Source organism: Chelon labrosus (assembly GCF_963514085.1).
Source record: "Chelon labrosus genome assembly, chromosome: 22".
NCBI lineage: Eukaryota > Metazoa > Chordata > Actinopteri > Mugiliformes > Mugilidae > Chelon > Chelon labrosus.
The window spans coordinates 11,653,803-11,680,382 of NC_140355.1; the positions used below are offsets into that span (position 1 = coordinate 11,653,803).

Consider the following 26,580-nt stretch of genomic DNA (forward strand, 5'->3'; position numbering starts at 1 on the left):
CCACCCATCTTAAAGTGCTACAGTAGAATTCCAGTGTTCACTGTAGGTTGGCATTATGGCACAGAGATGACACTTTTTACACAACGTTACAGAATATAAATACGTACAAATCTACGAGATGAATTTCTAGGAAGTGATTTACTTTGTTAGTTTACTTCATGATCTCTTAAGCCGATTTTCGTTGGTCTATACAAGGGTGGAGGTCCGGTCACATGGGCAAGCTCAGACAACTGCTGGATTGTAAATTACGGTCTGACATGCAACAGGTTTCACAAAAGTTCATCTAGAGTAGCTTCACAGATAGAATTCATTTACAAGGAACAACACACAGACTCACTGTGTGTTTGACTTCATATTGCACAGATTTATACTGGTTCTCTTAAATCTCTAAAGCTTCCCTTTACGTGTCAGGTGACTATGCACCCAGTCACCACAACTGGCCTCCTACATTTTGTGTGTGTTCAACATTAAATGTAGTGTTAGTCTTCAATAATAACACAAATCAACATGATCCTAAGGCACAAACAAAGAAAAAGTTACCGGACCAGCGTGTGGCCGGCATGTGTGCAGACTCTTGTGAAACAACAACTAGAAGAACAAGATGTATTGCTCAGTTTTTTTCTTCATCATATAATGTGTGTAGTGCTGGTTAAGCAGTTTAGTCCTAATAGTCGGTTACTGAAGTGTCATATGTGGGAAGATCCGTATGGGAAGAGGAACTGCAAGTGAAGGAAGCAAAAAAAAAAAAAAAAAAGCACCACCCATCTCCTCCTAATTGCTAAGTCAGTATGAATTTTCTATGACTCAGATTATGTCCATTTCTAGCTAGACTAGGCTTTATCCACTTGCAGGGCGCGCCACATATTTCTGTCAAAAGCTCATCGCCTCACCAAACGGAGCTGGTCCTCCAGCAGGCCCCCAGAGCTGACCAGCACCACTGTCAACAGTACGGTACAGTACAGGGTCCCTGCCAGCCTAACAAGCAGCACATAGCTGTCAACCCCATGTTGTCTTGCTACACTCCCACAACTTGGCAGCTCAAAACAATTTCATAAAAACCACACAAATAGTCCGACACAGGGAGTGGCAGGTCTTCGTTTAAAGCCCATGATCCATGCAGCTCCAAACTCCTGCACTGTGCTGTGTCCTAACAGGCTAAAAATGGTCCTCTGCCTTTAGTCCTGCGGCCATCGGCACGTCCTTTATAGCTCCTGTCACAATATGAACGCTCAATAAAACATTGCTGAGCTTCTTGTTTTTAGGTCCGTTGCTCCTATCTGTTCATTTCACTCGTTATTTTTCAAAGAAAAAATGAAAATATTAAATAATTTTATACAATGTAATAGTCTGGATCCTTACGTTATTACTTTGATCGTTATGCTGCAAAACATCTAAGTTAACATATTAAATTTTAGACATGACTGTAGTTGTTAACTGAAATCATTATTTGAGGGTGAAGCGACAGTGGATGATTTAGTGTTCATGCTTTAAAATGTGCTGATTCAACTAGAGTCCCTTGTTTTTTGTACAAAAATAAAGATGGATTTATGATATATGCTTTGGGATACGTAAATGAGGCTCAGTGCGTGTTAACAGGTTTTGTTCTTCTTGATGCACACCTAAAATGGTGTGAGGATACGGAGCATCCCACGCAGATCTACCTCGGCTGAAGATCTGGGTAGAAAACTCCCTGTATGACACCTTCGATCACAACATTAGAGACGGTATCTGAAATTGAAGAGGAGGAAAAAATAAATAAATAAGAAGAAGTGCAAGTGGGGTATTAACATATTATGCATGAGAAGCCTGAACGCACCGTGTGTAGATGGCAGCAGGTAGGGGTCCCTCAGAAACAGCAAGACAGGCTGATGTGAAAGTTTACTAAAAAAAAAAAGGGAGAAGGGAGAAGTCAGATGGCGTCACTGAACTGCTGGGTGAAGTTCAAGTCCAGAGCAAACAGTGACTGAAGTTTTAACTGATTAAAGTGCAGAACAACAACGTGACCTGCAGTTTCACACACTTTAGATGACTCACCTTGATTCCTCCGATTCCGTGTCAAAAGACCTGAAAGAAGAAAAGGGAAAGTTAAGCCACATGATCCTCCACTACCCTGGGAACAACCTCTCCCTCAAACAAACAAAAAAAGCCGCATTTGATTGGTCTTTTATTTTGAAAGAAACCCTGCAGTTTCAACTCACCCGCAGCTTTCCGTTTTTGGCACTGAAGGAAAATGGCGGATATTCAGGAAATCCAGGAATATCTTTGGAAGGACCTCATTCTCCATAATTATAGTCTGACAAAACAAAATCAAATTTGAATGCACGCATAAAGCAGTGACACAGAACTGGAGTGCTGTAATCTGTATGTTTACTCTGGGTTACTCTAAACTTGTATGTGGTAAAATCGAAAGGTCTGTGTGCACGACACCAAGTAAATATACTAAAAACAAAAGGGGTTTTAGCTCTGGATATGAGTTAAACAGTCCAAACGGGTGGAGTGTAGATGCGTTAGAGTACCTGCAGGTAGAGCTCCAGGCCGTGCCTCCTCTGCTCCAGGACTTTAGGAACCCAGTTTCTGACATGCTTGGAGGGGATTTCAGGCGGCTTTATGCTCTTCTTTAGCTGGAGGGATTTTAAAAGATGTTTAAACAAAATTATACAGTAGTCCCAAAAAGTATTTGGACAATTAATCTGACTGCAATCGAACCAGGATGCTATTTTATAAAATGACGGGGTAATTTTCATTTTTTTTTGCATTTGCACAATTTTAAACAAATACTTTCTGCTAAAATACAAAAAGGTTTTTTGACAAAGCAAATATATTTGAAGTTCCAACACTTAAACTTAATAAAACATGTCTGCCACTGATGTTATCAAATATACTTATGCTTGTTCTTCTATGAGACAACTCTGTGAACTTAAAGGTAAACCGCTTTAGGCTTTATACGAAGTGGTAATACGAGTGGTTAGCAAAAGAGGCCTCACAGCAAGGCATGGGTTTTCTAGGGGTGTTCTAGCTTCCTCCCACAGTCCAAATAACATGCATGTTAGATTAAGTGGTGATTATAAATTGGCCCGAGGTGTGGATGTGAGCTTGTGAACTTAAAATTCATACCAAATGTTACTGTGATATTCTTGTGAAGCCACTAGTGGGCCTTGAAATCCTTATTTAGTCTGCATTTTGACTATACATCTACCGTTATCTTACTCATGTGGCATATTTTAATAAAGAAATGTGCTGGTATTGTCTTAATTTGCCTTACATTTTCTAATGTAGTTAAATTTGTGCGTCCAACACTTTCTGGGGTTGTTGTACATGTTGCATCGGGACAGAGGAGTAAGGACTAATTGTTTTATAGTCGTGCTAGCAGCTCTGCGAGGCAGCACATACTTGGTTAGGACCTTTGTCTTCTTTATTTTGCCATATTATCTGGAAAATTGCATTAAAAAGAACACTGGATTATTATTGATTATGTGGGTTCTCTTTGGGTACTCCTGCTTCCTCCCACCGTCCAAAGACATGCTTGTTAGGTTCATTGGTGATTCTAAATTGGCCGTAGGTGTGCGTGTGAGTGTGAATGGTTGTCTGTCTCTCTGTGTTAGCCCTGCAATAGACTGGTGACCTGTCCAAGGTGTACCCCGCCTCTCGCCCAATGACAGCTGGGATATGCTCCAGCTCCCCCACCCCCAAGCGGTTACAGAAAATGAATTATGATATACACAAATTAATTGAAGAATCTGTCAGAGCAGTTGTACTACGCCAACTCTTGCTAATCGGCACTGGACACAGGCTGCAGCCAAAAGCTGAAGAGAAATTTGTTTTCATAACAGTTCAAATGTCAGCTGTGCAAGACACATTCAAAGCATTAATGAGTAGAACAGGAAAGAGGAACTCAACTGTGTCACTACCAATCAAAAACAAACTAGTGTGGTGAACATGGTTAACCACTGTGAAAAAAAACAGAGCATTTACTCTGCTGTGATACACCTCTCGGTTTCACATAAGTATTCGTAAACACCTTGAAAATATTAAAAAAAAAAAAAAAAAACTACAAAACTAGAGGCCAGATTTATAATGAAATAATTTATTATAAACAGCAAACTCTCCTATTCACAGTGAAGAAGGAGGAAGTTGTACTGATTAAATAACTTTAGCTGTCAAATGTTTAAATGATTTTAAGTGGTTTGATGAACTGATCAAACCATTTATCACTTTGTAAAGCTGTGTATAAATCCTACTGTTTTCATATATTAAAAGGCTTATATTAGAAGCTTAAGGATATTATTTCATTTACTTTGCCAACAATTAACACCAATAAAAGACAGTAAAATGTAAGAATGCACAACATCTCACCATTTTATGCAAAGTGTGGAATTCACTGTAGCGTTTCTCGACCATATGCTGCCTGCCGTTCATCAGCACGTCAATTTTGAACACCTGAAAGGAAGGAACAAGTCAGTCAGCGGTGCTGGTTGAACCAGCCGAACGTGATCCCGCTCTGTCCATACAGTCACTGCGAAAGTTAATGTCAGCGAGTTGCGGAGAGGAAACATCTGCTGTGGTTGAAAAAAAACAAACTGATCTGTCAAGAGTTACTGTTAACATCCCCGAACAGCCCGTCCTCTACTTCCCTCGCTGAGATGGATCCTTCCGTAATTTAAACGTCACATTCACTGAGTGACCGTTTTTGCCAGCCTTATGTTGAAAGGGGAAATTAACAGTAAGTGACAGCTGTGTTGTTAATGCAATTCTGGACTGTTAATACAAACACATAGTACGTCTTTTTAAGACAGAAGGTAAAATAATTATTAACAAATCCTGGAACAAACCAAAAGACGTCAAAATGAGCAACATCTCAGCATTAGACCCATAACTGATGTGACTATTGAAAATCTGATTTTAAAACTCTCAAAGCTATGTCTTTACATCAAAAAATATAGCCCAAAATGTTGGAGCCAAACTGCTCGAGTCACAAGACAATTGAAAGGTTAAAAAAACACTTTTTTTGACTTATTGCTTTTTCTCTGGGTAGTTTCACTTCTTATATACAGTTACACTATGACAAACACAAATCAAATACTGATTATAATACTATTTGAGGATTTAAATTCAATGTTTCCACCATAAGCTACAGTTATCTGTCGACTCTGTGTGTAGGTAAACAGTGAGATTGTTACGGATCATAGATGACAAAATACTACACACAGTGCATAGTATACCCTCACATGCCACTCCATTAGGTACACTAGTGAAAACAAATGCTAGTATAAGAGCCCTGCACTAAATCTCAGCTTCATGGAGGTTATGGTGTTCAGCAAATAACTGAGAGAGCTGCTGATTCAACTGTGTTTTCATTTTGGAGGATGCAGTTTGTAGTACTAATGAAATGTATTGTAATATTTTGACAACCCCATTTTAGTCAGTGGGCTACACAAAATAATAGAAACACCTCTGAGTTTAATTCAATCCAGTGTAACACCACTATAGTACTACTATCCTCCTACATACATAAATATGTTACACTAATAAGTGGGGGAAAAAAGGAGTTTAAGCAGGTATTACACTCCCCATCCAGATTTTACTCTCATACAGTAAAGATTATATGGAAATACAATGAAAAAATTAAATTAACCCCATGTAATAAGGCATTTGTACAATTAAGCTCTGTAAAAATAAATAGTCTGATTTCAAACAGACAGCTGCAGTGAGGATGGGAGGGTTGGTTTACATGATCAGTGGCTCTTTTTAAGTAGACCCAACTCTATTTTTGCCGTCAGTGCGTAAAGACAGCGTCAATTCAGAGCTGATCTGAACCAAACACAGTCAACAATAGGACAGTTTGTTATAAAAAGAGCAATGAAAAAAAAAAAAAAAAAAACGCAATGAGCCCACATTAAAAACTGATGACAGCAGCAGCAGAGGCGACAGGCGACGGACACACACAGAGGTTACTGTGGAGCAGCTTACCGTGTATCCTTTCTCGATCGAGTTGTTTTCCGAGCGAAACGACGGGATCGTCACCACAACCGGATGCATTGTCACCTGGAAAAATAATAATAATAAAAAAATGTATGTAATACTGGATCCTTGTGGTGAACACACACACACACTCTCACATTCACACACACACAGCTGGTGGTTTACTGTCGGCTGTAGTCTGACAGCCTGATAAAAATCACTGAATTCAAATAAGGTCGACGCGGTCTCAGTGGTGCCCCCTGGTGGAGCGGAGGACGCAGCTGACGAGCGGGATTTACGGTTTGTTTAATGTTTGATCTCAGACAGCTCTTAAAATGTCAGAAGGCTGCCTCATTGTAGAATTATTTATTGAACTGCTTGGGCTACGGAGATTATTCAGCGAAACGTGCTTATCTTTATGATTAAACAACATTATATTTCAGTACCAGTAGAATCTCGCGAGATTTGCGAGATGACGTTCTGTGCGGCTCATGTAAACAGTCTACATAGGCAGAAAGCCAGACATTCATACACACCAGCCTCCATATGGGGACACAAATATTTAAAAGCTCTATTTGTCTGCTTGTAAATATACTCTATAAAACATAGGCTATAAATATTTGTAAATATGCAAAATATATATTTAATTATAAGCATCATTGCACTACCTTTGGGAATCATGATCTCATTTCTGTAACATAATCACTTCTGCAGCTCTGGAGCAAATCTATCAACGCAGGAAATTACTGTGATAATAGTATATTAGTAATGTCATCATAGACTACAGATTAATTATGTAAAGCCGGTGATGCAAACTGGGGAGGTGATTATTGAATGTTAGCAGACAGGCATCTGAAAAATGGGATCTGAAGCATTCAGTGTTTTTCCACACCGGGGACTACAAGTCAGACTATGACAGCTTGTTGGAAAGTTTATCTGGAGTACTCCTTTGCAGATTTATTTATTGTTTTTGCTCATAAATGTATCAAGGCAGACTGTTTTTCATGACATTTTATTCCACACTGATCTTTTTAACATGTGTGTGTGACTGACAGAAGACATAGCAGAAACAAAGCCAAGACAAGAAAACAGAGACGCCATTTCAACATAACAAGCCTGATACAATGTCAGAGAGTTTTATTCAAGTAGGTTTTTTCAAAAGCTTTTTGTTCATCTATTGCATATAAATATAACAAATACAGTTTTCCTTTAAACATCTGGTTCCTTTTGAAGTTGGGATACATTTGATAATGACTTAATAATGAGGGAAAAGCTGGTTTATGTTTATATTTGACACTGATATTCTTCATCTTACAGTTAGTAGGAAATGCAAGCAAACGGTAAAATCCAATACAGGGAAGAAAGGAGAGATATGTTAAAGCTGAGATAAGATATGCTTCTCAGTAAAGCGATATGAAAATCTGCTTTCACACAAAAGCAAAGAGGAATGAGCTATGATATTAGAAGGTTCCTTTTTGTTTTTCTAAACTTGGAATACTTAAATTATAAAGTGAATGTACGTCTTACAAAATCTTATTCTACGCTGTTTCATATGCAGTCCTCTTCATCGTCATTTGCACAAGTCGACTGCTGTTTATTAATATCTGAAAAATGAAGAATGAAACCACCGTGAGAATGAGCGGAGGACATGGGAGGAATCAAAGCTGTCACCTCAGGCAGAATACTTACGTTGACATGTGGCAGCCTGACACGTAGGCATAGTTGCCAGTGTAGCGAACGTCACAGCGAACGATATTGTTGCTGTAGTCGGATTCTGGGACCTGGTAGTAAGGATTTACGCTGATCTGTGGAGAGCAAAGATATACAGACACATAAGAAGCAACAGGAGTATAGATGAATAAACAGCACAGACTCGTAAAAATGTTTCCTCGTATGTGATTCCATAGGAATGGAACCGAGCGACTCAGGGGGAAATCATCTGGTACTTCTAACGAACCTTCAAGACATAGTTGCCAGGTTTCACATCTGTGATGTCAATCCACTGGCAGTCGATGTCTGCGTTGTAGGTATCATAACATCCCGGGCTCAGGCCCTGCACATTGGACAGAATCCATTGAAAACATGATATAAACTTACTTCTTATTTAACCATAAAGTTATTTTACATACAGAACAGCAACTTTAACAAAAAAATATGACTGTCTTATATATGTGTATATATATATATATATATATATATATATATATATATATATATATATATATTGATAAGAATATAAATAACAATCATTTTGGTTTCCTGGAGGTGAAGAGAGAGACAAAGAGAAAAAAGAGAAATGACTTCATGTGCTTGACAACTGACCACAGAGGATCAGGCAGGTGGAATGATCTTGAAACAGGAAGAAACAGGAAATCATTACCACTGGCTCATGCAAAAAAGGAAATACTCCAGATGCTCTCTAAAAGGCAGCTGCCTCAATGAAAAATCACTTGTTTATGTCAGCTCCACTCTCCTCTCAGAGACGTATGACCCAACATCTTATGATCAGGACGCTCTATGTGAAACGCAAGTCAGTAAAATCTTTATTTTTACTTGTGTCTCAACTACTAGATGAAGCCTGTTAACATGTCACTGAACTAAAAACACAGGCGTAAATAATGAAATGAGTGTAAAATCAATTAAAGTGATCAAAGATCCTTTTTATAGATCGTTTTTTAAAGAAGACATTCTCACTTTTCTCAGTAGATAAGGTATAATCATGGCTTCAATAAGCTTACTGCCATGGCTTACCAGGGACGCGTAATGCTGCCTTCAAATGGTGTCTGGATTTTTGTGTTCACAAGTAAACTTCAAATGAATATCTTTTTTTCAGAAATGCTGGAAGTGGATAGTATCCTTTCATTAGGCCTTTAAATTTCCTACATTAAGTTACCTGATCGACAGCTGGGATAGGCTCCAGCAGACCCCGCGACCCTTCACAGGAATAAGTGGTTACAGAAGATGAATGAATTAATGAAAGTTACCTGATCATTTGACCACTGAACAGTATTGTTAGTTGCCAAACAATGGTGTTCTCATGACTTACAGCTGACGTAACCACTTGAACGGCAAGTATTTTCTGTACTGGGCTTCCCAATGTAGTAACTACATGATCACAGGTTCCACTTACAAAGTAATGAATATCCCAGGAGGGGGTTTACTTGTGAACACAACAGAAAACACGGCACCATTTGAAGGCAGCATTAGGCAATTATTAATACGCTAAGTGTGCATGCTCAGTTACATTCATTTCTTATTGGGACACTTGAATGTGTAAGAGTCATGATCAACATTATTAGCTGACCTTGTGCTTTTCCAATTATAAAGTAGGGGCTGTGAAACCTACCTGACTATTGCTCACTGTAGGCTTGTATGGTGTACAAATGCCATGGATAAGGAACAAAGATTTGCCTCTTGCATTTGTTGTTGCCCTATTTAACCAACAACAAGATAAGCCAGATAAAATGAAGGGAGATTAAACACCTGCTGCTTTTCCACAGAGCGCCCATGGTTAAGGGTTATGGCATTAATGGCGCAATAATTTATTTTATGGCATGTTAGATGCGGTTAATGAGTCCTGTATTCGTTTACAGCAGCTCGTTGTCACGCCGAGTCAGACGTTGTTGTTGTTGTTTAGGCTAACAGGAGCCGACTGGCGGATAAACCTCATGGTGGAAACCCTGACATTTTATTTCCTAATAAAGTTTGGTGAACTCGTTAGGAAACAGTTACACAACGCTTGGAGTCGTATTAGGGGCCACGGTCAGCTTTTACTCCCCTCTGCTTACAAGGTAGCTGCTAACTTTGTCTTGTTGGGCAGGTAGACTATACTCTACATTTAAAAACTTTTTACAGACAATTGCTTTACTTTGCTGACCAAACCAAACCAAATCAGTGAAGACGAAGAGCTGTAAAACCAAAATAAATACCTTAAAGAAGCTAAAATGCTCAGGGAAACTGCAGAGTTCCCTTGCAGTCGTGCCATTTGACCCATTGTTTACATAAAAATCTCAATAAGAGCAGCTTTAAAGACGGTTATAACTTTTGCAGGTTCGTAGCTTTGAGACCTGAGTGTGAGAGGTGCAGGCGTATCGTCTGTAGTATCCATAGTCACAGGACGTGTCCTCCAAGCAGAAGCTGGCCTTGTGGCCCTCTGCCACCGACCTCTGAGAGGTGGCATCCATGAGGTCGTAGTGGCTGAACTCATCCATGCTGTGGTAGTGTCTGTGGATCAGCAGCACAGTATTCAACTTAGGAGACAATTAAACTCAAGTGAACAAGCTCCATATCATTGTGGGCCACCAGACACAACCACACGCCGACCGATTAAATCTATTTCATTCATATGGCTGCAAACAGGTGTTTTTGTTATCTATCCTGTACATGTTTATGTAGGCCTTCAACGAATCTGGTTTAACTCCACTATCTGAAAGCAAGGGTTTGTTTAATGAGTCAAACACAGCCTGGATTTTAACATCAGTTGACTTTCAAAACACTGACAAAAAATCTATACAGCCTGCACCAACAGTTTACTGGACCTCTGCCAAGAGAGCTCCATCTTGGGGAGCAGCGCAGCGCACCGCTTGCTTCACAACATAGCTATGAGCTGAGGTAGTTTCGTTGGAGACGAGAAAAAAAAAAAAAAACCTACAACAGCAGGTTTCCATTTGGGTTCATTATCACACAACTGTAATTTGCCAAATCTGGATTTGTAGCTCTAAATGAGCTAAAGCTGAACGTCACGTGAGGTCGATCTTTTCAAAGGTTAAAGAGAATTTTATTGCCTCTGTTATTTGTGAACATAAAGGATTTTTAAAAGCCCTAAAGATACAAAGAAAGCTCAAGATCTGAGTCCTGATGCCAAAATCTCTGCAAACACTATTCAACAGCCAAGAGTAACAAAGCTCTGGTTCAACAGGGGGTGCCATACCACAGCGATAATGATTACATGACTACAATACTACAGTATGTTTCAATTATTAGGATTTTATTTGTGTGATAGCTATAAATCATGTGGAGAGAATGGGTCAGTATTCCTTTAACCTGCCTAACACATTTAAAAACACAAATCATCTGAGTTGAAATCATTTTACATCTAAATAAATGATCTAAATATGTCATTAAGTTGGATTCTTACTGGTGTAATCTAAATATTATGCTATGATTGTGTCTAAAAATTGTGGAATAATACTTTCTTTGAACTAGGATTGCACTAAAGATTTGAACCCTTTTTATATACACCTGTGTCATTTCATTGTATTTTGTTTCATGCTTCGATAAAGTAACATACATGTGGGGTAAGGACAGTTTAAAGGAGTTGATTAAGTCTGCAAAAATTATCCAAAATCAACCTGTACTCTAGGTAACGCCAAGCCGCAGACTCTTTCTGCGTGTGATGATGAGGTGGACACCTCTTACATGACATTATACTCACTGGTGACAGCTGTGCCACTCCCAGGAGTAGCGTGGCCTGTTGGGGAGGAAGTCGGCTGTCCCCTGGTTCTTGACTCTCTGAGGAAACCTCAGCAGCATACGTGTGTCATAGTCTCTTGAACTATGGGCTGAGCTGAAGAAAAAACAGACATGTTTGCAGGAAAAAGAAACACGCCGTCATGTGTGGACACAATGACATCACTGAGATTGTTTTTCCTGCTACGGCCCCTCATCTGAGCGGAGCAGACGCTTGGTGTCTGAGTGGGAGCCAGTCTGTGTGTAAATGGTGGGTGGAAAAAAATCCTTCGGAGGCACGTGGTTGTTTGGGTTAGTTTTCGATAATGTGTTTACCAGCCGGGCTTTCTCTCCCGGGGAAAGCTATGATTAAACCTTTACAGAAATCCACCACTCCACCCCTCTCCACCATCAGCGGCAGGATTCGGTTAATTTTACCTCCTCTCATGCTTCCACTGGGCAGCCCTCACCCACAAACGCTTTAGGTGGTTGTTATGGCTCACAGCTCTATGAATTAGACTCAGACATGTCTGCAGGCCCACATTTTTTTTTCACTCTCTCCCTGGGGATTAGTCCTGACAGCACTCTACCTTGACAAACAGTTTTCCTCTGCTGCACATCTCAGGTTATACATCGGGACTCTCTGGACATAGGCAGAGGCTTGAATGTAGTATGGATCAGGTACAAGATCAGGGAGACCTACATCAACACAATAAGAGTGATAAAATCTTTGTGAGACTTTTAAGTTGTGCTTAAAATAACATATGGCAAATGGACATACAAGTACAGACCTTAAACACAAAATAAACTGTTTGCTTGCTTGATTTGAAGCATTTTTACATCATAAACGCCATTTTTTATTAATATCTGTTAAATCACTGACTCAGATGTTGCCTTGAGATCACTGCCCCCATTCTTACCGTACTGATGATACCTTGTGCCATATCCAGGTCTCGATCTCTCCCTCGGTCTCTCGTAAACGTCATAGTGATTGTAATACGGGTTATCGGTGTCGATGGACTTGTAAGGGTCGTATGGATCATCACCGACCATCATGTCTTCTCTCCTGGGCAGAGGTGGACTGACGGTGACCTTCTCCTGGGTCCCATTGCCGCTGTGGTTCCTCTGCGTCCCCGTGCGCCCATCGGGACGCTCCTGGTGATGCTGGCGGTGCTCTTGCCCTCTCACGAGCCTCTGGAGCTGCGGTGGGAGACCCTGCGGGTTGGACCCCGAGCTGGGAGGCTGCTGCTGCTGCTGCTGCTGCTGCTGTTGCTGCTGTGCCACCGGTTGACTCTGGGCGTCCTGGTTCCTCGCGTTCCCATCGCGAATGATGGTGACAGGTCGCGCCTGCTGCACTTGCTCCTGAGGTGCACCCCTCCGCCTCGCTGGCTGGTACTCCGAGCCGTGGCTTAAAATGCTAAAAATCTTGCCGTTGTGTGACCACTGCAGCGTCTGCCGGAGAGACGCTCTTTGCTCATTTCCTTGCGGCGTCCCCGGATCTCTCTGAGATTGTGCAGCCTGCAGGAAGAAAGCACATAAATAGACGCACGCGTATGCGTAACGCGGTGTGCCAAATACGCGTAATCCCATTGTGAACTCAATTAGACTGAACGTGACAGAGGGAATATCAGAATGAGCCTGGACTAGCACTTATCTTTAACTTAAACACCCTCCATCCCTACAGGAAGGATGTCCATGCAGTGAAGAAAAGCTAAGTGTATCCGCGTAAAACCATCGCTCCGCTCCTGCAGCCTGCAGATGCGCCCCGAGAGATGATGATGAAGAGGAGGAGGAGGAGTTCGGCATGTGGAGTTTCTGATTTTGTTATACAAGCCTGCTGCTGCTGCTCATATAACCAGTGGATACGTGATGTGTGATCATGCCCAGCCAAGTGTGTTTAATAACAGTTCAGGCTGGCCCTTTAAAATATGGTTAATGGCAAAAATGTGATGTGCTGCTTGGTTTTACTTCATCACACAGAACAGATGCATATTTGCACTTCTAACACAGGAACCATGCAAACCATTTCTCTTAGTCGTGATAACAAATGCATATTATGACTCAATATCTGTCTATTTTTTTTTCCCACTTTCTGCCAAATCAACAAAATGTCACGATAAATAGTTTTTTTTCTCCTGACTGTTGGATGAACTCCTAAACCAAACTGCAACACCCTCTGCCAAAAGTCCTTTCACTCATCCACTTTTTCATAGGAGGATCTCAGAAACCTAAACATGACTCCTTGATGGCCCTGCTAGTTTCCTTCTGGGAAACCGTCTCCCACAAACTCCCCTCCATCTCAACCGCGCCTCAGCGTTGCAGAGCTTGGCTGGAAATGTGAATCACAAGCATCTCACAGAAATCTACTGTAGGGTCATAATTAGTCTGTCCATGAGCGAGAAATGAAATGAGGCCATGGAGATACCCGATATCTCCAGGACTGCAGCTTGGAAGCAGACCCCAAACTCTTCTGCTGATAAATCTAAGTCATTTGCAGCAGCAGAGTCAAATCACCGCCCTGCTGGTAACACCAGATGTATAATGCATAGGTTGGGAAAGTTTTCGTTTTCTTCTCTCTAGAAAACCAGGGAATTCTTTCTAGCATCTACACACTGACCGCATGATGGAGGCTGCTAAGCCACAGCAAGTGGTCACAAGGATTTTACAGTTTCTCAAATTGTAAAGTTTTATGGGAACCTAAATCAAAGGAATTTGGATCTAGAATGATTTTTCCAACATATACAACCAAAGATTAAATATGGGGCAACGCGGCTCTTTAAAAAGTGCCAAACACCCACAAGCAAGAAATAGTACGCTTCGCTGGTTATAAAAACAAAACACACAAAAAAACACTTCTTCACTTTATTTTGAAGTGGAATCGAGGAGAAAATGGAAACAAATTCAGTCAGCGAAGGTCTTCATTCAGAGAAAGATGCATGTGTTGTGGTGGATAACGAATGCAGGTGAAAATAAAGATCACCTGTGTTATAATTATAGCTCAGTTACAGTGAGTGTTGCATGCCATTTCCTCAGCAGCGCCTGAGAGAGTCATTTAGAAAGTGGAGGATGATGGTCTTACCTTTGAACAAACAAAGGGTTCTGCTTTAGCAGGAGTGGATAAATTTGGAGCTAAGTGCCTCTCATTTCCTGCAAACGCAAAAAAATTGCTAATAGCCCCATTTAGAGCACTTTTTAAACCACTCTTTCTGAAATGCTTTATTCATGGTCGCATGCTCGACCACACTCGCACCTCAGTAGTGTGATCTATTTGCGGCTGAGCGCCGACACTGGGGCAGCGAGAGGTTAAGAGCTCAGCCGAGAGCCTCACCGACACTGAGTGAAGTCCAGACTCTGCCCTTTCTCTTTCATTGCTCGAACCTGGTCCTGTTGGTGCTACAGTTAAGGTGTCAGTGTGCGTTTCAGATGATTGAGTACGGCCTGAAACCTCCTTCAGGCGCTGGAATTGTGTACAAAGGTCAGAACATTTACAGGGTTTACATTTCTCTTCCCCGAGCTCCTTTTCATCGCACAGTTATTCATGCGACTTGCTGCATGTGCAAATAAGTGGAACATAGTAAATGTCTAATGTCCAGTAACGTCCAGTAGCTTTAACAGTGAGGTTGGCCACGTAGAAAAGTTTCCTTTGCTCCATTTAAAGGCCCCTAACGTATAAACTGTAGCATTTTATTTTCAGCAGTGGGGTGGGTGGTATGTGTGTTATTTCTTTGTGCTGTTTTTTTTTCTTTCTTTTGTAATCTCACTGTGGGCAGGGCTTACATGTGCGCTCCATATTTTTTGTGTTTCTGCCCAGAGTTTTGTAATAAATGACAATATATTCAGCCGCAGTCCCAGATGAACAAGTTAAACGTGTTTCTCCAAAACTTTAAAGGTGCCACGTGGGTATTTCTTGTAAACAGACCATTTATGCAGCTCACACGTTCACACGTTAGCGTCAAGGATTAAAGTTATACATGATCCAGAGCGTGAAAGCTGTCACCAAAACTGTCGGTTAACTTCTCTTTGCCCATTTTTGAATTAGCTAGGGCACCAACAAATAAAATGGAGTAAAAAAACTACCAAGATGGCTACCACACTTAGCTTTGAAACCACTACTCAGGTAACCTATGGATGACGTAACAGAGGGTTCATCCATCTCTCTATACACTTAATGGCAGAATGAACTGCGTACCCACTAGATATATTAAGTATATTAAGTTATGTACCTTTAGCACATTGAGTCTTTTGTGAATTTAACTGAAAAGAGGAAACCTAACAGCCTAAAAATACAGTCTAAACAGTAGCTGAGAAAGACATCAATGGGAAAAAAGAGCGCACTAAAAATACTTCATAGTCTGAGAATGGGTTCTATTTGATGATAGAGTAAACTGGTTAAATGATGTTGTAAATTACAGTCAGGCCAGTTGTGTTGTTCTTGGACAAAGTAGGGCACACGTCGTCCCACTGACACGTGAGGTTACATTTCAGCTTGCGTAAACTGTGAGGATGAATCACAGCCGAGAGGAGCTGGAGTATATGAGCTCCGGGAAAATATGTCCTCGCTGTAGGCTTTCTAGAGGTAAAGATAACGAAGCCGGCAGGAACAAGAGGAGGACGCCGAAAGCTCATGAGTCCAGATAAAGAAAAAGATGCGCTGAGGATTAAATGAGATGGAAATAAGTGAATGAAGAATTGCAGACACGTACAAAACTCCTTCCAAACTGAATCATGACAACATTAGCCATGAATGTCACTGTTATTTAGCAAATGTTTCCTGTGTTGTCTCTAAAGTTGCCTGCTAGCAGTCAGATCTTCCGCTAATTAGAACTTTTCCTATGGATGTCCTTTCTGTGGCCAAGACTTGATTGTGTTTTTGATCCGAGGATGACTAACAAGCTCTGCTGTGATTGTGCATACCAACAGTTCCTCCAGAGAGGGAAAACTATGTGCATGTGTTTGTGGGCTGCCTCCTTTCTCTTCCATGGAACTGCAGACAGACAGACAGCCAGACAGTCAGAACCAGCTGTACCGAATCACCCGATGTATTTTGCTCATAATTCATTAAATGTTCTCCGTGCACGGCCCGTTCTCTCTCTCCCTGGCGAGGGCAGCACAGCGTTCCCTCACACAGCTCAGGCACACATCTGCAAGGAATTAACCGAGTTCTTTTGTCCACGTAGCTGGAATTTGCCCCAGTTCCTGATTTCTTGGGCCACTCCGCCGAGCTGAAAGAATTTGAATGAATCCACGTCTGAGATGCAGAATAAGGAGGGAAATGGTGACAAAGTGTCCAGCAAGTGACACGTCATTGAGCTGAGAGGGGGGGGGGGGGGGGGGAAACGATCTCCGTCCTTTCATGATGCTAAATTTACCATGAAACCAACAGAGCTCTTTAGTGCCATCTCTGAGTCAACATCTGGACAACACTGGACACTTTGCTTTAGACGTGACTATGTCTCAAGGTTTTTTTTCTTCATGTCATTACTATGATCTCATCACAGGAAACAGGAGCACACACATCTGCAAAAGCATCCACTGCAAGGTATACCTCCTCCGAATAATTTCCAGGAAGTAGGACCTCTTCTGCTAGCTTCAGTCCCATAAAACTCTACTTTTCTTGATCTCCTTTGTAGATTTATACACCCCCTCCCCCGAAGATTTCCTCCTAGAAGTGAATATTCTCCCCACCTCTTCGCAAAACTCAGCCTATCTGAATAAGGTTCAGCTCAGGTAAAACCTCTATTGCAGAAACAGACAATTCAAATATTTTCTCCCCTTTCGTAAATACTGGGTTTCCATTGCTCTTGGAGCACCAAAGCTGGGGCTTACACCACACACACACACGCGCGCGCACACACACAGTCTGGTGGACTACGTGGCAATCTGCACATGCACTGTAGTTTCTGCAACCAGGAGGAGGAGCACTTTATCAACACACACACACGCAGCCCAGCACATTGTACATAGCGCAGTGGCTCATGGGGATTTACATTTTCTCAGTGTCAGGGTCTGTTCATGCTCCACTGACTCAGAGGCACAGATTCTAGTTCATCTCTGGAGTCGCTAGGACAGAAACTAAACTGTAACTAACACTGCCTAACACTACAGAGTCATTGTTTGGTGAACATTTTGACAATTACAGTGTTAGGACAGGAGCCAGGATTGGAGGTGTTGGGATCTGAACCTGGTGGTGAGCTATGGAAGCTCACCACGCATAATCAAGTGAACCACATGGCTGCCTTTGTCTTGGAAACAAAGGGAAGCACCAGATTCCCACAATCCTCCAGGTGTGAAACTGACCAAGCAGTTCACTGGCTGACAGTGGCATGTGACCTCTGAGGTCATCAGGTCATATAAAATGCGCTGTTTTGCCAGTGTTCTCTCTCTTATTCTCTTATCCTCTTACCCTCTGCAACTCCACACCTCCACGTGGAGACCCCCCAGCTGCTCGGCTGCAGCTGGGTGCCAGGCCTGTTCTCCTTACAGCAGCGAAGCGAGATCCTGCTGAGGAATCTACACCAGGTCTTCTAGCCAACAAACAGAAGGTTTGCAGGCTAAACTCCCAAACAACAGGAGCCACACGGCTAGTTAGCACCGAGCTGCTAACAAGCCACTTCAAAGGACTTCAAGGAGCGGCCAGTTTCCCTCCAACGTCTGCCATCAGGAAAACACAGCAAGGATTACAACTTTTCCCAGTTTGGTCTTCCATCAGGAACTGCCAGCTAAAGGAGCAACACACCAGAAATGGACTTTCCACCAACTGGTAGTATGACCTGGGCCTAGTTAAGCTAAGCAAGGCATAGAACTTAAACTTTGATTGAATGGATATTTGTGTTTATTGAGTTGTTTATAGTATAGTGGTTTGATGTTAGTTTAGATTATGCAACACATAGACTCAGGGTCTCTTGCATGCTTAACTAACCACTCTTCCTCTAACCTGGCACCTCATAAAACCCTTATCACATTCCACATATCTACTGGCCAGCACATGGTCTGAGTGTCCCCACTCAGCAGCCATTGTTTCCTTTGTGTTCAAGACCTCAAGGCCCAGCGGCCATCTTGGCACGCCCACAACCGGCGGCCATCTTGGTACGCCCACAACCGGCGGCCATTTTGGCTCACACACACACACACACACACACACCTGTATTGAGTACACTGTAGTTAGCTTGTATGTTTACTTTTATTCTTGTTAATAAATGTCTTTTAAACATACCTGTCTGTTTAATATTGCACAAGAGTGAATATTGCCAACCTCTACACTGCCGAGAACTCCAAATTCCTTCACTTTAACTAGTTGTTAATGTGGTAATTTTGGTTATAGTTAGTAAGTTAATTATTAATCCGAACTCCAAATTGACAATTTAGTATAATTTATGAGACTGTTTTGATTAATTGGCTATCTTTTCCCTTCCTAGAAGGGTGGTGCCCCGAGGTGATCTAGTAATTCAGATCCAATTATTTAATAATAAATAATTATTTTTGATAATTATTAATTATTCATGATAGCCAAACCCCAATACTGAGTGCCTTAGTACCAGGCCCAACAGAGGTGGGGGTCTTTGGGTCCTTTGAGTTGAGGGGAGTGGGATCTGTGGATCATCCCACAGATACTTGATCAGTTTGGGATCTAGTGAATTTGGAGGCCAGGTCAACACCTTCCACTGTTTTTCATGTTGTTTTTTTGAGTTGTTCCTAAACTGTTTTTGTGTGTGTGTCTGTGTCAGGCTGCATCCTGCTGGAGATGGCTGCTGCCATCAAGTAGTGTCATCGATACTGGGTGGGGCCGCAAAGAGGTCTTTTGATTTGACAGCGATGTGGGATCCAAGACAATGATATGTCTTTAACATAATGTGTATGACTGCTGTTTGATACTGGGCAGATGGGTTTTTATGGGATTGGAGATGGGTTTCATTGAGAACGGCTGCCTGCTATAGCTGCAGAGATCTTAAAGTTACAACTAAGCTGTAAAGCTGAGGGTAGCGTTTATGTTGGGTAATAAATCGCCCTAGATTCAGTTTTCATATACAATCAGACATGTGATCCTTCACTATTTTTAAAAAATACTATGACTACAGCAGCTTCGCCTTTGTAACCAGAGCCCAGACAACCACTGTCCAGACACCTTCTTTCATATCTTACTGTGAAACAGAATAACAATATATCAAGTTTTATAGAGGCCTGTTGTTTGATAAATACCTTATTTTTTTAAAACTGGTGCATGCAAAAATACCGTCCTGTGTAAAGTTTGCATGTTTCTTCCCATGCCCTCCCCTGGACGCTGCACTTTTCCTATGTGCTGCGAACACCACATGCAGCCCAGGTGCTCTGCAGATCACACAGTAAGCTAACCACAAGTGTAAGTGTTAGTGTGTTATTTTGTCTATCACTCAACCACATCCAGATCACAATGGCTGAGCTTTCTTAATAGATTTAACAAAATAACAAAATTTGTTTTGCTTATAGGTTGTTTAAAAAAGGTGCAAACTGCTCTTATAAAAGGAGACGATTTTCAGAGATGGATTAAGAACTAGTAAAATTAATGAAACAAAAAAAACAAGCATTAAATCTTAAGAGCTCAAACTAAATACTTCCACACTAGAAAACACCTGTTTTCACTGTATTAGACTCACAGGCTGAAGACTGAACTGATCTTTAAGTTTGAAATGTTTTGAAATGTTCCTTTAAGAAATCATTAAAGGGTTAGAAATGAGGAAAACTTTTAAAAGAAAGTGCTTTAAAGGTTGTCGAAATGACAGTATTTGTTTAAAAAGGAACAATAGCGCCACCTACAGGAGACACACAGTGAAATGATGTTGACGGATTGATTTCTATGGAGTAAGAATGGAAATTGACGAAAAGATTTTTTTTTTTATCAAGACCAGCTGTGGTTTAACGTCACTACCTGGGTGAAATATAATTCCATTAAGCTCAGTTTGCAAGCTTGTTTTTGCTTTGATACGATCGTTCAGACTCCTTCTAAAATGAAATACTGCATAATTACTTGAAGAAATCAATAAAAAATAGAGAAAACCAGCAGGAGAAACATAAAAATACTGCACTTCAGAAAACTGTCCAAACTCCAGGCTTATGAAAAATGTCTTCCTGCAGCTGAAGAATAACTTTCTTTAGATAAATCATCACCTCTGTAGCAGAAGAGGATTTGAATACTTAAAGTCTTCAGTGTCTTCTTGGTTCTCTGTGCAGCTGTCCCGTAAGTTTACACTTTAGATTTAACATCCGTAAAGTAATATTCAGCCGGTTTTCTTCCCAGATCACACAATAAATGTCTCATTAATAAGAAGCCATGATCACAGGGTTTGCAGCGGCTCAGTTTCTTTATTGAATGCAAAGTGTAACACAAGCCAAGAAGGAAGAAGTTGCAGTAAAACAAGCCTTCCAGACAAAGCACAGCACAAAAGGTTTTTAAAATACATCAGTGCATAAAACTACATAATACTGGTAAAACCCACAATCAAAATTTGCAATTAACCAAATTTCATTTGAGTAAATTGGATGCTGTAACAGAGTTCAACAAATTTGCTCCAATCACATTTCATAATCATTTAAAGTTTGTTCATCTTTCAGATAAAATATAAAACGTGTTTACAGTTGTGTGGTGTGCCCTAGTCTGGCCCAATAGACAACAAAAGGGGGAAACAGATAAGTGATATGATTAATGGAAAGTGTTGTTCAGAGTAATAAGAACAGAGCCTGAAGCAGACAGACCGCTGGTGTATAAAAAGATGGCTTTCAGCAACAAGAAGAAGTGTTTGTCTCATGCAGCGAAGAGCAGGTGCCCTGAGAAGAAGGTCTTGGTGTTCAGTCCGGCCGTCCCGTTGCTGGCAGACGAAGCACAGTGTCCCCTGATGACAAGAACATTCCTCCCTGAGAGACCTGGAAGCTGCGCAGCACCAGCTCGTTGTTACGCCACAGATCCACACTTCCTGAATCGGTGAAGGCAGTGCAGTGAAAGCTGAACGGAGACACCAGGGATTGACGCACGTGAACAAGCCAGTCTGCGTGCTGTAATAGTTCTGTCTGTTGCAGATGACCTGATGGAAACGAATGACTTTCTGTGAAGATGGGTTGTATTCACCCAGATGGACCGAGAAGGCAGACTGTGGCTGAGAGGCACTGATGTTAAATGCTGGTGGTCCGGGAGGGCCTGTTAAACCTGCAGAGACACAAAAGTGTACATTTTTTGTAAATGCTGTGAAGAGTGATTGAATGTTGTTGACTTGTAACATTTCTACCTTGATAACATGGCCAATAAGATTCTCTAAGATAAGTTTGAATTCCCTCCTCAGGGTCAAAACTAAATCATTCAATACATGTGATTCAGCAGATGTGTTTAATAATTATTATTTGCTGACTTCTGCATAAGTGAAAAATGAAACTATTTATTTCTATATCTCCCACAAAATTGTTCCATTTTTCAATATTACAGTACTTCAAGTTTATGACAGTTTTGCTAACCAAAACAGATCCATTAACAGAGTTTTACCCATAATTCAGCATTTCTGATATTTTAATTTTCTTAAGATGATAATGTTCTTGTTAAAACTGCTTTATAACTAATGTTTTACATGTTTGGATTTGATTTTACAGTCAAAATTATGAGCTATGTCGAGACATTTAGTGTAAAATAAGGATAAACACACAGTGAGATAATAAGTGAGTAGATTACCTTGTTTCCCTCAAGGTCCTGCTGGTCCTGGGGGTCCTGCAGGTCCTGCAGGGGTTCCTGGTAGTCCTGGTAGTCATGCTGGTCCTGGTAGTCTTGCTGGTCCAGCTCGTTCGCATCCTGCACATCATAAATATAAAGAAATTAAGCATGATAATTTAAGGAATTTTTCAAAAGGTATATCAATAAAACATGCACAGTTTCTTTTGTTGCAACTTTCACCTAAATTACATTTTCATTTATAGGAGGTGTGGGTTCATTGTGATCTTAAATGTCTATTTGTTTGTGTATAACACCAACCTGTTCGTCAAAGACGCGATTACAGCCACCCGCTCCTGAAAGATGAAACGCCACATATGAAGATTTGTTTTCATAGTAATTACAGAAGAAATAGAAACAACAAGTGTGAATGAAAAATACAGTCAGAGACATGTGACCGTGATTTAGTGCTAAGAGTTTTCCTATGGTTACAAAGTTTGTTCAAACGTTGTTTCACCTTGGCCTGAGCAGGGTCTCTCCCTCCAGGCTGATAGGTTAAGAGATGGGAGGCTGGAACACTGGACGCGCCTGTTTCTGTTTGAGATGACACTGAAGACATCGGTGGGGACAGACGTAATGCCGGTGTTATCACAGATGATCCTGGATAACCTGGTATTGGACAGGGCTTGTCTCTGCCTCGGAGTGAAGACACCTGGGTTCTGGTACCACAGCCTGAGATTTTCAAAGAAGAGGAGAAGGAATAGATTAGACATTTGACATTAATGAAATAACTGATAGGCGAGTCAAACATTTAAGAAGCATACGCTTAAACAGGACAACAGATTTAAAAAATGATATGCAGACATATGCTGACCTGTCACCCTGGCGGATCTTCTGGAACTGGTTTGCAATAAGGCAAGCGAACAGAGGTCCCACGCGGCCGCCCTGAACAAATGGCTCCGCCACACCTCCTAACCAGACATCAATGTTGTCGGGTGTCCCGTAGAGCTGCAGCAGGTTGCGGGCCAGTTGAGCATTGTTCAGAACCTGGGCCAGCTGGGCCTGGTTCCTGGGCTGAGACAGACCGCAGAGCCTGCGCCAGGCGTTGTAGCCTGAAGAAGAAAACAACAGGGAAAAAAGGACAGATGAGGACAATTATGGATATGATGAAATGTTTGAACGAAACAGCTGGAAATCTCTGAGGATGTACCAGGTAGGCCGTGGTCACGTCCCCTCTGCATGTTGAGAGAGCCCAGATCCAACGCCATGTGCTGCACAAACTGGAACAACCTCTGCCTCAGAGCATCAACCATCATGTGATCCTGGGTGTTCAGTTTAGCGGGACTGCCGACCAGACCACGCAGGAGAGGGTCAATACCGCCTGAAGATATAAAAGAAAAATTAGCGTGACAGTTTAACACGGCATTATTGAATGGTTGCTACAGATATCTTTGTGTAACTCACCCTCAAAAACGACTCTCCAGGGGGTGAAGAAGGCCTTAAACAAGGGGACGCTGGGGAACTGAGGGTGCTCCCTGTAGTTGTCATCCAGACGGGCTAAAAACGGTTGGATTGCCAAGTGGGCGAAGCGGTATGCTGCTGTTGCGAAGACGTTGGAGATGGTGGGGTCAACTTTGGGATCGTAGCCGGGGTAACGGCCAAGCTGTCTGCGCATTGCCTCGGTCCCCACAATGTGTGGTAGGTAGTCTCTGAACACAAACACCTAAAAGACAAAGCCATTTAATATGAGTGAAAGGCTCTTGTTTGGACACATATAAATTCTTAGTGACTCTCAGGTTTAGCTACCTGTGTGTAAGCACCCATGATCTTGCGGGTCTCTTGGTAGAGGGTCTCACTGTCCCAATGTCGGTTTAGTCTCTTAAGTGCACGAGCCAGGCGGTTATGCTCACGCATAAATAGTGTGTGAATAGACGTCAGAGCGATGTTCTCATCCACACGGACATCACCTGACAGATAGGAATGAAGAGAATGTAGTGAATGAAAACAATGAAAACCTACCAGGGCGTATTGCACATTCGTCATAACTTTCAAGATGACTAACCTGCAATGAAACAAGGCACCTCCCTTGCATTTGTGTCGTTGGTGATTCTTGCACGGGTTGCACACATGTTCACCTGGAGAGGGTGGAAGGGCAGCAGCTCACGTCCATTGTCTCTGAACTCTGTATTAACTCGCAGTAGGCCGTCATTATTGGTGAGGTCACGGAGAGACAGGGCAAGCTTCTCCTCAGAGCCGTACACCTGGCCGAGATCCAGGAAGGCTGTCAGCGCGTTGATCTGCTCTCTCTTGTTGGCCTCTCCGCCGAAATTGTAGGCCGAGAATCCTGTTCCGCAAACAGGGGCTGATCTGAACGCGGGAATGCATTTGTTGGGGCCGGAGGGAAAGCGAGGGTCGCCGCGTGGAATCTAGGTGTAGAAAAGACAGTGTGAGTGAAAGAGTTTATGCTGAGGAAGAGAGTGAAAACACCAGCTAATGATTTAAGGGTTTGAGCTTTAACACCAACCGGGATGGGGATGCATGGCTCAACGCGCTCACAGCTCTCGTCACAGTTCACCCCGTTGCTGAAGGAGCGGATGCTGGGCGAGAAGGGTGTGAAGGTGAGATCGTGGTCATTCCACTGGCCAAACAAGGTCACCATGTGAGTGAACTCTCTATCATTCACCACTCCTGCATCTGTTGTGTTTAGGATGTTGTTGGACACCTGTCGCACCTGAGAACAAAGGAGAATCGCTTCGTTTTAATTTTAAATTGGCATTTACAGATACTGATCAAGATGCTGGGGTATCAAGGTCGTACCAGTGGGAGTACGAAGTTGTTGAATGTTCGGTTTTCATCCCATCCTTTCGGCTGCGAGATGCCATCGTCATATTCAGCAGGCAGCCAGCGGGCGAAGGGTGTATTGGCAGCACCGAGGCGAGGGTTATTCCTAAAAGTGAACAAGAGATGTCTGTGTTTGGAAACAGTGCTTGAGAAACCTTGGGGGTAGTGTACACATCTTCTGCGGTATATGGCCCAAGATGTACAGATGTATTTCACAAGCGTTTCCTTGGCACATGAGCTATATTCAGTCTCACATCCATGGTATAACAAAATCAGTTTATGTACAACAATGCAGAAATATCATATTAAAATAAGGAAAGTTACATCTTATAGTCAAAATTCTCGAAATGTAAAACAGCATCTATGATAAAATTGATGTTATATGAGTAATGCTGCAGACGGTAATGTTTAATCAAGATTTAATGTTTCTCTTACAGGTTGTTGCAGATACTGGTGGCCGTGCGGTACTTCTCAAGGTTTGGTGTAGTGCGGCATGATGGAAGTCTAGCTCGTCCTGCACAGCCAGATATATCAGAAAGTGCCCTCAGCTGTTCTTCAGTGAGCAAATCTGAAAAATATAAAAAACATATTTCATTGACTCATATATACCTAATTACAGCTATGAAGCAGCCACACTGTGAAACAGTAAACCTCAGACTCTCAAATAAACCAGGAAAAGACACAAAAACAATGTGAGCACTGTGTGCATTGTCTTTGTGTGGTGGCTGCGTGTCTCACCTGTTGCGTTGAGTGAGCGTTTGTGCACATGATGCCCTCTCTCGTACAGCAGGCGCAGGGTTTGCGCCATGTAGTCTGCAGATCTCACAGCTGAGCGGGTGTCACCTCGGGGCTGCTTCAGGAGACGAAGAGCATCGTGAGGGCTCACCACATCCTTGCGGACTCGCCTCAGACTCCTGCAGAGTCAGAGTTGAACAATAAAGTCCAAAGTGGTTTAGAGATTTTGCAGCTTTACACAAACAATGAAAAAGCTGCTGTATTAATGAAACATAACTCTTGACTGTACATATATAAGCAGGATTAATTAGGACTCTGACTCTGACTCTGACTCTGACTCACTCTTCTCTGGAGTACTTGTATGCATCATCCACAATTTTCTTGGCGTCATCAAAACATCGTTGGAGGAAAGAGTCACCTGCAAAAGAAAAAAACAATTATGACAAATCCAACTTATTTAACAGAAAAGAAACAGAATGAAAATGTGAATTATTACACGTCCACAGTGTGAATGATATAGCATACCTGTAGGTTTGGAGTGAGCAGGCACTACCAGGCAGATGCCCAGCATAAAAATGACAGAGAGAAGCATCTCTGAAACAAATAATCAAAGTCAATGTTAAAAACGCATGCGATCGCACTTGTCAAGAAGCTTGCACATACCTAAAACAAATCTAAACATTCAAAACAAAGAGAGAATCTCGTTACCCGTGTCTGTGTAGATTCCTGAGAAGGTTTCAGATTCTCTTTGAGACTCGGAGTTAATGATGCTGTGTCTGACATGGTGACTCTCTTTATATTCACCGTGAAGGTCCAGAGGCCCTGCCCCCTTGGGCTGAGCAGATGAAGATACTGTCGGTAAAGTGCACTTCCTTCTTCCTTCTCTCTGTATTGAGGGAAAAGTATATATTTTTTTCTTATCAGTTACTATTTCT

The 26,580-nt window shown here is 41.9% G+C and overlaps 3 protein-coding genes across 3 annotated transcripts; all 3 read right to left on the reverse strand.

Annotated features, from left to right (window-relative positions):
- Positions 1-53: 53 nt before the first annotated feature.
- Positions 54-6,264, reverse strand: snx24 (sorting nexin 24). Its single transcript, XM_084572494.1, has 7 exons — positions 5,968-6,264; positions 4,354-4,437; positions 2,517-2,621; positions 2,199-2,293; positions 2,035-2,064; positions 1,817-1,881; positions 54-1,728 (listed from the first exon to the last, which is right to left on the reverse strand). Exons 1-7 carry the CDS (start codon positions 6,034-6,036, stop codon positions 1,658-1,660), a joined length of 519 nt encoding a protein of 172 aa, XP_084428620.1. The 5' UTR covers positions 6,037-6,264; the 3' UTR covers positions 54-1,657.
- Positions 6,265-6,721: 457 nt separating this feature from the next.
- Positions 6,722-13,184, reverse strand: loxa (lysyl oxidase a). Its single transcript, XM_084571905.1, has 7 exons — positions 12,327-13,184; positions 11,997-12,105; positions 11,393-11,524; positions 10,026-10,182; positions 7,916-8,011; positions 7,648-7,763; positions 6,722-7,562 (listed from the first exon to the last, which is right to left on the reverse strand). The coding sequence occupies exons 1-7, from the start codon at positions 12,994-12,996 to the stop codon at positions 7,556-7,558; spliced, it is 1,287 nt and encodes a 428-aa protein (XP_084428031.1). The 5' UTR covers positions 12,997-13,184; the 3' UTR covers positions 6,722-7,555.
- Positions 13,185-21,253: 8,069 nt separating this feature from the next.
- On the reverse strand, positions 21,254-26,580 carry mpx (myeloid-specific peroxidase). The gene is made up of 16 exons (XM_084571673.1): positions 26,354-26,580; positions 26,171-26,239; positions 25,988-26,063; positions 25,649-25,824; positions 25,346-25,478; positions 24,887-25,016; positions 24,594-24,800; positions 24,132-24,495; positions 23,876-24,036; positions 23,534-23,792; positions 23,280-23,450; positions 22,944-23,181; positions 22,587-22,801; positions 22,391-22,425; positions 22,094-22,210; positions 21,254-21,580 (listed from the first exon to the last, which is right to left on the reverse strand). Exons 2-16 carry the CDS (start codon positions 26,235-26,237, stop codon positions 21,575-21,577), a joined length of 2,355 nt encoding a protein of 784 aa, XP_084427799.1. The 5' UTR covers positions 26,238-26,239; positions 26,354-26,580; the 3' UTR covers positions 21,254-21,574.

What these genes read in the sequence shown, in the direction of transcription:
- snx24 (XM_084572494.1), bottom strand. Translation starts at nt 6,036, where the DNA reads ATGCATCCGGTTGTGGTGACGATCCCGTCGTTTCGCTCGGAAAACAAC. An exon ending in CGATCGAGAAAGGATACACG is followed by an intron (nt 4,438 to 5,967) that starts GTAAGCTGCTCC and finishes CCTTCCTTTCAG; the next exon opens with GTGTTCAAAATTGACGTGCT. An exon ending in GCCTGGAGCTCTACCTGCAG is followed by an intron (nt 2,294 to 2,516) that starts GTACTCTAACGC and finishes TTGTTTTGTCAG; the next exon opens with ACTATAATTATGGAGAATGA.
- loxa (XM_084571905.1), bottom strand. Translation starts at nt 12,996, where the DNA reads ATGGGATTACGCGTATTTGGCACACCGCGTTACGCATACGCGTGCGTC. An exon ending in GAGGAAAACTGTTTGTCAAG is followed by an intron (nt 11,525 to 11,996) that starts GTAGAGTGCTGT and finishes TTTTTTCTTCAG; the next exon opens with CTCAGCCCATAGTTCAAGAG. An exon ending in CCTGCACCTCTCACACTCAG is followed by an intron (nt 8,012 to 10,025) that starts GTCTCAAAGCTA and finishes TCCAATGTGCAG; the next exon opens with GGCCTGAGCCCGGGATGTTA.
- mpx (XM_084571673.1), bottom strand. Translation starts at nt 26,237, where the DNA reads ATGCTTCTCTCTGTCATTTTTATGCTGGGCATCTGCCTGGTAGTGCCT. An exon ending in TGCTCACTCCAAACCTACAG is followed by an intron (nt 26,064 to 26,170) that starts GTATGCTATATC and finishes TTTCTTTTGCAG; the next exon opens with GTGACTCTTTCCTCCAACGA. An exon ending in TCATGGGTGCTTACACACAG is followed by an intron (nt 23,793 to 23,875) that starts GTAGCTAAACCT and finishes TTTGTCTTTTAG; the next exon opens with GTGTTTGTGTTCAGAGACTA.